Source organism: Ictalurus punctatus, chromosome 4, assembly GCF_001660625.3.
Source record: "Ictalurus punctatus breed USDA103 chromosome 4, Coco_2.0, whole genome shotgun sequence".
In the NCBI taxonomy this organism is placed as follows: Eukaryota; Metazoa; Chordata; class Actinopteri; order Siluriformes; family Ictaluridae; genus Ictalurus; species Ictalurus punctatus.
The window spans coordinates 12,122,444-12,135,099 of record NC_071284.1 but is presented as its reverse complement, the minus strand read 5'-3'; the positions used below and the strand labels follow the sequence as shown (position 1 = coordinate 12,135,099).

Sequence of the window (12,656 nt, the reverse complement as noted above, 5' to 3'; positions counted from 1 at the left end):
GCCATGACCGATGCTTATCTTCTCATTTAACTTTCTCATTTCTGTATTGTGGCTTATCGAGTTTTTGGAATTTTTCATTCCTTTATTGTGGCTAAAAGTATGTGGACACCTGGCCATCACACCCATATGTGCCTATTCCAAAACCATGTGCATTCACTTTGATTTGATCCGTCCTTTGCTGTTATAATAACTTTCACTCATCTGAGATGTGTTTCTACTAGATTTTGGCTGTGGGATTTCTGACCACTCGGACACAAGAGCATTAGTGAGTTCGAGCACTGCTGTAGGGTGAGGAGGCATAGTGTGCAGTTAATATTCACCCCAAAGGTATTCAATGGGGTTGAGGTCAGGCCTCTGTGCAGGTCATTCAAGTTCTTTCACTCCAACCTTGGTAAACCATGTCTTTTATGGCCCTCGCTTTGTGTACTGTACTTTGTGTTTGTGCAGTGTCATGCTCAGCTCAAGTAAATTTAATTTCTATAGTGCATTTAACAATGAACATTGTCACGAAGCATTTTTACAGAAATCCGGCTATAAAATTTTGTTCCAGTGAAAGGAAGTCATCGTTCTACAGCATTCAATGACATTCTGAACATTTGTGTGCTTGAAACTTTGCGGCAACATTTTAGATAAGGCCCTCATATGGGTGTGATGCTTAGATGTCCACATACTTTTGGCCACATAGTAGGGGTGTAATGATGCAATCTGGTCATGGTTATTTCAAACTAAATTTTAATGAAGAAAAACTATGACTGAAAAGACTCTTTTTGTAAATTTCTGAATCATAAACAATGTGTATTTTTGTCTGTCTAAAACTAAATAAATCAAAAATCGCTATAAAAATAGCTACAGGTTCACCACATCTTACAAATAATTAAATAAATTAGAGATGCACCGATGTAACGGCCGATAGAGGCTATTTTTCACGCTATCAGCCGATAGTTTAAAACGTCTGATAATCAGTGTCTGTTATATCCTGTCAATCAAAAGAGGGCGGGAAAGCACATCAGTTTCGTGCTGTGTGTAAAGATGATGTCTCTTGTGTGTAATGACGATAAAACTGCAGTTTGTAATGTCTGTAATCTCTGCACTACTAAAATTTTACACCGGACGCTGCAGCAGTGAAGCAGGAGTTTTGCCGTTGAGTCTAAATTATTACAGAAAAATATATTTGTATCTAGTATCATATCTAGTTAATGTTAATATATGAAGAAGTTTATATTATATACTACCAGTTTGATGTCAATTATGGCGTTGAAATGCTTTTGTTTGTGGTGAGTGAATGTGTTCTCTCAAAATTAGTTTGAATAAACAAAGTCTCTGACATTGGGGACAACGGCTGATTGAAACATAATGAGCTCAGTAGCTCCTGAGACATCATTTCAACTGGAAAAGGAGTTCCAAAGTCGGTTAAAATGCACAACTTCCGCATTTGACTTCCTGACTTCTGTGTCATTTATAAGCTACTGAACAGCGTGTCCGTCAATTCGGAGCTATCGGTCACTTCACAAGTGCAGATGATTTGTAAAGAATATGATTGAACACCAGAGAGCATGTTGGTCACAGTGAGATCACATTAGATGCCTAAATAATAGAATGCCGAATTCTCTATGCGGATCCAACATTTTCGCATCATGATACATTGTTAAACCCCTACCATATAGTGTACATTCTGGTGCACATTAAGTGTGGACAAATCCTAAATTCGTTAGGTAGCCCACTGGGCAAATAAAAAGCTCCAGAGTACTGCCAATTCCCTTGTTACAGTTGCTTTGAATCTGCCTGCACTAAAAACTGGTAGCTAATGTAATGTAATAACACGGTGAGATAGCGAGTCAAGTGCTTTAATACAGACTAAGTAAAACAAAGAAGTTTACAGTTCTCTTCTAATGTAGCACATCATTAGAAGATGTTTGGGAACCTTGAAAAAAAAGTCAGCAAGCTGTTGGTCAATGTTTCAGGTATCAGATTTGGCCTCATACTATGTGTAAAAGATAATATTCAAGTCTGGCTAGCGTATTCATTTCCTCAACACATTTGATGAGGAACCCAGATGAGGATGGGGTCCCTTCTGAGTCGGGTTCCTCTCAAGGTTTCTTCCTCTTAAAACATCTTAGGGAGTTTTTCCTTGCCACCGTCGCCACTCAGTGGCTTGCTCAGTTGGGATAAATTCACACCTTTAATATCTGTATACCGTGTTGATATTTCTGTAAAGCTGCTTTGAGACAATGTCTATTGTAAAAAGCGCTATACAAATAAAATTGAATTGAATTGAATTTACCCTCAAGGTGGCAGTGTGTAGTAAGCAAGAGAATTATATGATGGTTTAACTATAATGAAATGCCAAATGTGAAATCCTTTTGTTTTGTCTACAAGTCGATAAGAAGTACGGTCTGTTTTATGGCCGTTAAACCTACCAGGCAGCTATGAATAAAAAAAGAAACCCTGAAATATGCTTGTCCCAGACTATTGATTTGTCCACTTCTGTTAATGTTAAATGTGATTTAAAGTAGAGCTCCTAAGTAGCAGACAGTAATATTTATCAAACAGTTCAGCGACTCTTGTCATTTGAGAGCCATATTACAATTATAAGCAGGTTTCTTGGATTACCCTGCAGTCTGGCACAGACACGCTCACTCATTACACATACAGTATGGGCTCTTAGCATATTATTGTGTTTGATTTTAACAAATGACCCTGTTTAATTTTCATGTCACCCTTTGTTTTATTGCTCTGTTGTGGTTTACTAGGCTCATGACTGGATAAAGGAAAATGCCACATCCTCCCAGGGGGCTGTCCTCCATTCCTGTTTCTTGGAGCTCCAAGTTATAACCTCCAGCACTCTTGCACACCCTTATGCTGTATGCAACAGGGGGGCAAGAATACCCAAGAGAATCAAATTAATGCAGGCCATAGTCGGCCTTTCCTCGCCCAATCAGAGAAAAGGTCACTCTCTGCTTGTCCAATTAAAAAGTGTCTGGTCCCTGCTTTTTGTACTGGACAGGTAGGAGTGATCAGTTTGGGCGAGCTTTTGTATTTCTGTTGGCAGAGGTCAGTGTGTGGCTGATGGAGGTGGGGAGTGGTGGTAGAGCTTGCTTATTCCCTGTAGTGCATGTAGTGCAGCTCCCAGACTCCATTCCCCAGCGCAGCATTATTACTCATTAATGAGTGTACATAGTTAGCCAGTCTGGGATTTTGTAGCCAAGTATTCAAACATTTTAAAAACCAAGTAATCAGCTACCCGGTATTTAAAGTAGATAGTATAACATGGTAACATTTATTAAACTTTACTTAAATACATCAGTTTAATAACAGAAACCTTTCCCTTTTTCTAAGTGGCAAAACTAGTCAGCTTACTTAATAAATTAAATAGCCAAGTGCATGCAACTTGGTCATAATAATTTTGAAAAACATAAATAACCACCCCCACAGACAGAACGTACATTAGCAGTAGTGTTACACTGCGGGTTTATATTTTATGTTAAATACCACAGACAATGAAAAATAAAAAATAAAATAAAAAACACACACACGGGTAATACCAGAAATTTATCATTAACTTTTTATTTATTTACCCACAATATTTTTCTCCTAGGTCTGCTTTGCATTTCTTACACTACCTCGAGTTCATACAAAATCTGCCACTTCCTATTCACTACGTACAGTATGCTCACCACATAGGGTATAACAGAATGGCACTGTATAACCTACATACCCCGTAGAACACCATTAGGGGTTTATAGTAATGTAGTGACTTTTGTTAAGATTAACGTTTCACCACACTTGGCACTTTTAACCTTTTTGTTTAACACGGTGTGGTGTTTTACATGCTGGGAATAGTGCAGTGGTGCCCAACCGTGGTCCTGAGTGGATTCTGATTTCCCTGCTCCATTAAACAGGGCTTTCATTATCTAAAATTGTTTACATGATGTGAATTGTTATTAAAAACAAGGGATGTAGATGTGGAAGCGACTTGGATGTCAGCACTGATGCACTTGGATACATACCCAAGCCATATGGGTAGATCTAACACTAATAGATCTAACTTGGGATCTATTGGAATGTACACAAATTACTAAAAGTTTCAACTGTAGCTTTATGGATGAATTTCTAAAAATATAAAAAAGCATGTTCACATGGACTCAGTGTCTGGGAATCTGAGGACAAGCCAGCTTTGTGTCCTGGAGAGTAGGCCATCTGAACGGCGTGTCCGGCAGCACCCCTGTGGCCCAGGCCAGCGAGGCCGCGCTCTCCGCACTTTCATCAGTGTCCGTCTGTGCTGTTAAACGGCTCGGTCCGCCTAGCCACGGCTAAAGGGAGGAAAGGAGAATGGCTTTCTTATGGCACCGCAGCCACCGCGGATCCTTCCACTGTCAAGGATAATTAGGACCCGCCACCTGGGAGTGAGCAGACTTCAAAAAGAGCAGGGGAATTTGCGGCCCCTTCAGCGCACAGCAAACCAAGACCCTTTTACGGGCACATTAAAGGCGACACTCAGCGGACGACTATATACAGCTTTCTGTCCGTGCGTTCAAACTAAAAAAGCATTAACTTGAGGGAGAGTTGCTAATGAGCATGATTAAACAGGCTCTTAAGAGTGACAAGGAAGAGAGAGAGAGGCAGACAAAATGAAACGGATTGCTCCAGTGGGTGTCGGGTTAAAAGTAGGGGGGCCAGGCTCCCATCAGCCACTGCGTTGCCAGGGCAATCCGGTGATGGAAGTCATGATTAGGCAGAAGGCGGCCAAGGCGAGGCGGGGTGTTAAACGGTGCGGGATTAGCGGCGGCGAAGCGCCAGGTGGCCATGGTGTGCTGGATAGTCCACACACACACATGCGTCTGGAGCTTATCACACGTTTAATCTCGCACACGGGTTGAGGATGAGCAGAAGGAGAGGGAATATAATTGTCGAAATATCAGCAGATATTCCCCCCATCCCTGCACTCCAGCAGAGTTCAGCCGTACGGCCTCGGATACAGCCATGATTGAGTTCAGGCCACATGATAATGACGTTCCCTCCCCCGCTTCTCGCCTCTGAAGCGCCATGGCACTGCAGCTCCAAACGATTCGTTCTTTTTGTGTGGCTAAATAAATGACTTTCGTTGCTGTGCGTGATTTTACTTCTTCTCTCTCTTGCACATGCACTTCTTTCCCGTGCTGTCTTTCATTTGTCGTGCCCCGTGCGGCCCCGGCCGTGAGTGACGTGAGCTGCTGAGCGTCAGCTTTTTCATGCTGCAGGACGGTGGGGAGGTGGTGCATTATGCCCGGTTATCTCGCAGCTCCAGAACTTGTGAACTCCTGCTTCCCACCCCCGCTTTCATTAGGCTCTATCGGTCAGCATCAACCCTCCTACACACCCTCCTTTCTCCTCTGACACGCAGGAGCCCTCATACTTCAGAGCTGTTTGTTAAGGCTGACATTCTTTGTATTTTTGCTTTCATTTTCAAAACTCCCAACTTGTTCTTGAACTATACCCCTTTTGATTTTGCTGCAACACGGCAAGGCACGGTTTTAAACCAGACTCCCAGGGAAGTGCATCAGTCGAAACTTTGCCCGGCCACCAGTTTGTTTAGCCAGTCATTATGGTGTGTATGATGTGTTTCTGTGGCCGTGTATTACAGAAAGGTAATATCTCCTCTTCTTCTTTTCTTTTTGTCTTCTTCCTTTTATCTCCCTGTCTCTGTGTCACACCATGCGTGCAGGCGTTTATCCGTCCGTTCCGGGAGCACCACATCGACCCTACAGCCATCACGCGGCATGACTTCATTGAGACTAATGGAGATAACTGCATGATCACCATCCTGCCTCTCGCCCACATGGCCTACAAGTTCCTGTCCTACACACCAGGTGCAAAGACGCAAACAGACACGCACTTTCAATGTAGTCAGCTGCATGTTAGTCAAACAGAAACGTGCTTAAAAGCAGCTTGTAGTATGCAGTATACAACAGAAAGGTTTCGGATTTCCAGGTATACATCCCACAATTCACTGCATTTTGTTTTTTTTTTTCTAAATGCAAGCTGTCCCAAAGTGAAAATTGGAACAATTCTTTTTGTTGTTAACTTTTTGTCTGTTTAATTTCTTGTACTGCCGTAACACCATCTGATGATTTTTAATTATCTTGACAGTATATTTTATAACGTTGTGATTGGTAAAAGCATCATAACAATTTAGGCTTGTGCAGTATTGATTTCTCCCTGCTTGTGATTTTTACCCTTTTTATTTATTTATTTATTTATTTATTTATTTATTTATTTATTTATTTAAAGTCGCGAATAACATTTATAGATCATCCAGAACCGATTTAAAAAAAAAAAAGAGAGAGAGAGAGTATTTCCATCATTTTTTGGTTTAAGGAGAGCAGGGGTGGGTGTAATATTATTACCAGCTGTGCATTCAGGAACTGCTAGCCAGTATTGTGCCGAATCCTGGGGAGTTTAAAAATGGCGTATTTAATCTGTTTATAATTATTAGCACAGTAAATGGTATTTGTAAAGAGTTAGATTTGACACTACTTTGTAGGACTCTTTCATCTATTTAGGTCAACTCTTTTTCTGTTTTGGACAGAAACCAAAAGACCGTTTGACTATTTTCCACCTAAATGTTCCCATGACCTCCCTAATAAATATAGTTAACTAATTATACTTGTCCGATGTTATCCACGTCAGACGTACATTGATGGATTTTATTTCAGATAGATTAATTGAAAGCTTTCTTCGTTCACCGTGACCGAAAGAGAGCGCGCTCCGTGAATCGAGAGAGTCATGAGACGGGGCAGTGGGCCAGGCGCAAATCAATCCAGATTGCTGACATGCTCATCTCCTGTTGTATTGGGGAGGAAATGACCGCTATTTTGGCATGTTTTTGAGTGATAACTCGTACTGGTGTACTCACTGCACAAAGTTGTGGAGGTCCTGTGCAAAATGCATAAAGGTTGCCAAGTCTGATAATATAATCATTAGATGTTGTGCCCGTGTGATATCATGTAGAGACAATAAAATCGTTGTATCATAAAATCACGAGCGCTAGATAGAGGCACAAACTGAGCAAGAGGCCGATCTGTAGTGCTACATAAACGCAGTGTGTTCTGAAACGAAAATACACAATGTTCTAAGCTAGTTATGTATATACATATCTAATCATTTATTATACAATGGCTCATTGTTTTCCCTGTTGTTTGATTGGATGAAGTAAAGGTTTGTGTATCTTTTTTCCATTGTCATATTTCTGATCAATGAATGGAAGAGTTTCAGTCCTGCACAGTATGAAATCAAAAAATTAACAAGTTCACTTTAATTCACGCTCAGCAAGTGAACTACTAGCCCTGTAACTTGTAGGGAGTGAGTTTTCAATGTGATGCTCAGTGCAGCATTTCAGCGTAGCTTTTCTGCAGTGATGTTTACGGAACGCTCGGCCCTGGCCTGCATGTTTTAAGCAGCCTGTAACAGGAGAGTTGTCGGGGTGTTCGCGCAGTAGCCTCAGTTTTCAGCTTCACCAGGCGAAGGCCAGTTGACAATCGGACTGGCATACAAAGGGAAATACGCTTTATTAAAAAGCAGACTGCATTTTATTTTCTTTGGCATAAAATCGAATGTCCGCCCTGTGTGGATCTCCCCGTCACAGATGCCCTTGCCGAGTCCTACCCCTGCGACTGTTTTGTGTTTGCGCTGGCCGTCTTTGTGACGATGACCAATCAGATCCACAAGTGGTCGCACTCCTACTTCGACCTGCCACGATGGGTCACTCTGCTGCAGGACTGCCACCTAGTGCTGCCTCGCAAACACCATCGTATCCACCATGTGTCCCCTCATGAGACCTACTACTGCATTACTACAGGTACACACACACACACACACACACACACACACACTGTCTTTAGAGTTTTCCTATCCTCTGTTCTAATATGTTAATTGCCATGTAAATTTCAGAATGTTCTCTCCAAGCACGTTATTATAGTAGAAAAAGTGTAGCATTTAGACTGATAACGTTATAGAGGTGATGAGGTCAAATCCCAGAACTGTAAGCTTCTGGGCCCTTGAGCAAGGCCCTTGTTGTGTACAATGAAACATAGTTCAATAGAATCGTGCCCGCATTGTAATATGCTTCATATAGCGAACAAAATATCTAAAAGCTTTTGCAAAGTAAAAAATACTGTCAGTCTGTTCGATTGCTTATCTGTTGTGTTTTTGTTTTTTTGTTTGTTTTTTTTAAAGCAGTATTTTGTCTTTTTTTGTTGGTTTCTTTCGTTCAAAATTATGACATGAACTTGGCTTTGCTAAAGGTGTGAGACCAATTAATAATAATGATGATTATCACATCATCATGATGTATCAACATAATCATTTCAAGCAGAAGGGTTTGTGGATAGGGGTGTGCATCTTCATTTTTCAGATTATAAAATACACGTCTTGATACGCTGTACGGCTGTCTTCATGGACCTGACTTTGCACAAGAGCATTGTCATGCTGGAACAGCTTTGAGCATCTTAGTTCCAGTGAAGGGAAATCTCAATACTACAGCATACATGGACATTATAGACAATTGTGTGCTTCCAGTTTTGTGGCAACAGTTTGGGGAAGGCATTTAATCTATATGTTATAAGATACAGTTAAGCACAGATGCAATTCAACTCAGGTCCGATCTTACTGACTTATTACTTACTGACTTACTGACGTATCCTAGTTATTGCTCGTTAAGGAGCAACAATTTCAAAACATTTCTTCACGGTCTTTTCGTTTTGGAATAACTATATTAGGTATCTGTAGTATGTTGATTCTCTGCCTAAATCTTTCACTGCCAACCCTGCATTGTATATCTGGCTTCCAGCGTAGCTATCGTGTCTGAATCCAACATGTTCTGCAGTGTTACAGGGCAGAGCTTCCGCTAAGATATTTTGGTGCCGTTACCAAAGTTTACTGAACAAACTGGAACAAATCCGACCATCTCATTTCTGTGTTTATTTTGCACTGTACCGTTTTGGACTACGCACAGTACATGTGATGGTGGCACTGGGGGCGTCGTCAAGTGTCAGCGGTGGATGGAGCGGAGGTGGGTCGAACCTGTGTTGTGTTTAGCCCGAGCTTACGTGTGTGTGGATTTGCTCAGACAGAGACCTTTTTTAGGTGTGCAATTGCGACCGTACTGTGCTAATATATATTTACCGGACATCGTATCGAACAATTTTTTATTTTATTCGATATTTGAATTTTTATTGGTATTTATCGGCTAACGGAAGCTCTGTTATGGGGTGTGTGTCCTTACAAATTAAACAATACCTTTTGGTGGTTGTTGCCTTTAGTAGGTTAGAAGTGTGGGGTAGTGAGTGCTGAAAGAAAGTGTTACCAATAGTGTTGAAACCAGTAGTGCTACCTGTTGCATGTTTAGCTGTAGACTTCCCCTTGGTTAATATCAGTACCTCATGCTGTCTTCATAGCAAGGTTGGTGGTGCTGTAAGTGTATTGTGTGTGCAGTGTTGCACGTTTGTCTTTTGTCATCACATAGCAAAGTCTTTCGTCAAGACTTCCTGCTGAGCTTTTTCAATCCGAAGTAGTTCCAAAGTTTTGATTTAACACAGCACTTTCCCTCTCTCCCTCCTTGCCTCTCTCACTCGTACACACAAACTGGAGTGTGCAACACGACAATTTTCAAAGGCAGTATAGCTTAATAAATAGCTTAATAAATAAATGTCTTTCTTAAAAGAATAACTTGTTACTAGGGCAGGAAATCATCGAACTTTTCATACTTTTTCATACTGTTTGGCTGGAACCTCGGTAGGAAAGCCTCAGCAAAACTACATATCATGGGAAGTACTTTTGCCATATTGGCCGGCCATTGTAATTCCATTTTCCTCTTTTGATGGAAATAAGAAATGTTAAATTCTCTGAATGTATAAGCATTACCGTGTCTGTCTCTCTCTCTCTCTCTCTCTCTCTCTCTCTCTCTCTCTCTCTCTCTCTCTCTCTCTCTCTCTCTCTCTCTCTCTCTGTGTGTGTGTGTGTTTGAGAGAGCTAAGGTGAGATGCTTGTGCATCACCCTGTGCCCCTGTGGACAACAGATGTGAGTGCGGGGGTGTGTGTGTTTGTTTTGAGAGCGAACCGTAAAGGAAGCAGGTCCTCTTGTCTCTGTCTCTCTGTTCCAAGATTGGTGGAGAAGCATGATGAAGAAGAAAGGGGAGGTGTTTCTCAGACAATGTCTCTCATGTACCAGTCTCTGTTTTTTTTTGTTTTGTTTTTTTTTTTTTGTCTTTTTTTAAACTGTCACCCATATTTCTCTTTCACTCTCTCCCTCTTATTCTATCTCTCTCTGTCTCTTTCTATGGGAAGTCTCTCAGTGTGGCTGGGGCTCCTCCACCCTCTCCACCAGGTCCCCGGGGCCCCTAGCGTGCCTTTGTGTGTGCGACTGGCTGACAATCCCCATGTATATTTAATGCTAGCCTGCTGTCAGTGCTAACAAACAGGCTTGCATGGAGAGAGACAGATTGAAAGAAGGGAGACAAAGAGGAGTAATCAAACAAGACGTGCTACACTGCTCTCCTCTTAAACAGAGAGGACCACTGCAGGGACCACACACACACACACAGGGACATGACCGAGGACATGTGTACATGGAGTGGGATGTTTAGGTTAGTGCATACCAGGGCTAAGCGAGGACCCGTGCATCATGCATGCTTTTTGTGGAGGGAAGTGTGTGTGTGTGTGTGTGTGTGTGTGTGTGTGTGTGTGTTAGAGTATATCTTCAAAGGTATGTGTGAGAGTGAAATAGGATTCATTGCCTATAAGAATGTGAATAATAAGAAATGGGAGGGTGTGATTATCACGGGGAAGGGTGCTCTTAGGAACGACTGAAACTAGAGACGATATCAATATGATACGAACCTGTGTTTAATACATAATAAATCATTTATTAATAGTAATATTCACAATAAACAATTCTTCCAACACATATTGTAGTCTGCAAGGGCGAATATTTTTGTATCTGTGACTTGAGGTTTGTTTGTTTGTTTGTTTGTTTGTTTTTTTTAACCTGGTGCATTTAATACAGAGTTCAATTACTGTACTGTGTTCACATGTATGTGTATATTGAGGATTCGAAATTCTAAATACGGCTTCAAAAGCGGTTGAGATCATTCGATTTCAGAACGGAAACTACTTCAGGTTTATTACTGTTAGATTTGAGGAATTCTGCGTTAATGCTGTTTTCTGTTGCAAATACACAGTATAAGGGCTGGTGGCCATGAGAGATGTGGTACATTGTGTATTGTTCTAAATCCAAGCATCATTCCATGTACAGCATAAACACTTTTATGTCAAATCCCAATGTGGCCGCATGTACGTTAGTGTTCAGTGTTAGATTCAGCTGTGTGAGCAGGGGAGGGGGAATGTGAACAGCGGTAAGCGAGTGTATTAATGTGACTCGGTAGCTCGGTCTCCTCTGTCTCATCTGACATTTTCTGGACCATCAAGCACAGGTGATGTGGTGCTTCCACATGAGAAGTTGAGAAGTGCCAAACTGAGTATATTGTTCTTATTGGATACGCCGGTGTGATTTTAATATAGTAACTTGACACACACCTCCAGAAATGGCTTTAAGTTGGGGAAATTTGAAGAAAATGGCCATGACGCGTAGCGGAGTGTGTTTACAGCAGCAAGAGCACAGAAACGTTCAACCATTTTGTACACCTAGGGGAAACCACTCTGTTGTACAGTTCTACATTCAACATTTTCCACAGAGAGACAAGCCAAAGAGCCCCCAAGACTAGGGTGATACTTGAAGTGTGAGTTCACCTACATACTGTGTCTGGTTTTTGTACATTTTGAAGGATTAAAAGCTGTCCCTTAGGAGGCAGGTCAGAGCTGAAATGTACCTCACCCGGACCAGAATACTTTCTTTGACCAGTTCCACAGATGTTGCACAGTTTAGGAGGCTATGATATCTCAAGACAATGGCAGGAGCAGTAGCAGCAGTGGTGCCAACATGGTCATATCAGTGTTCATCATCATGTTGTTTCATATACTGCTGCTGCTGTATACACTTCCTGCACCCTGCACACACCTTGTATAAGTAGAACACCAAATATGTGTGGTGGCCGTCTTGCCTGTATAAATATTGGCACCCTTGGTAAATGTGGGCACAGAAGGCTGTGAAAATGTCTTTGTTGAATAGATTTAAAGATTAAAACACATTTTTGTTAAATTCGCAAAAAATACTCTGCTCTAACGGATATCAAACACTTGCAAACAAAACAGGTTTATCTAAAAAGAAATCATATTGTTAAATAGGTGTGCCACAATTATTGGCACCCTTTTAGTCAATACTTTGTGCTACCCACCTTTGCCAAGATAACAGCTCTGAGTCTTCTCCTATAATGCCTGATGAGGTTGGAGAATACATGGCAAGGGATCTGAGACCATTCCTCCATACAGAATCTCTCCAGATCCTTCACATTTCAAGGTCCACACTGGTGGACTCTCCTCTTCAGTTCACTCCAGGTTTTCTATGGGTTTCAAGTCAGGGGACTGGGATGGACATGGCAGGACCTTGATTTTGTGGTCAGTAAACCATTTTTGTGTTGATTTTGATGTACGTTTTGGATCATTGTGCTGCTGGAAGATCCAACCACGACCCATTTTAAGCTTTCTGGCAGAGTCCATGATGCCAT

The 12,656-nt window shown here is 41.5% G+C and overlaps 1 protein-coding gene across 1 annotated transcript in view; it reads left to right on the top strand.

Moving 5' to 3' along the window:
- The window catches only part of si:ch211-212o1.2 (TMEM189_B_dmain domain-containing protein), a 42,647-nt gene that overhangs the window by 26,272 nt on the left and 3,719 nt on the right, over positions 1-12,656 (top strand). The window contains exons 4-5 of the mRNA XM_017465853.3: positions 5,702-5,846; positions 7,622-7,834. Of these exons, the coding sequence (XP_017321342.1) occupies positions 5,702-5,846; positions 7,622-7,834 (358 nt within the window). The remainder of the gene's footprint in view (positions 1-5,701; positions 5,847-7,621; positions 7,835-12,656) is intronic.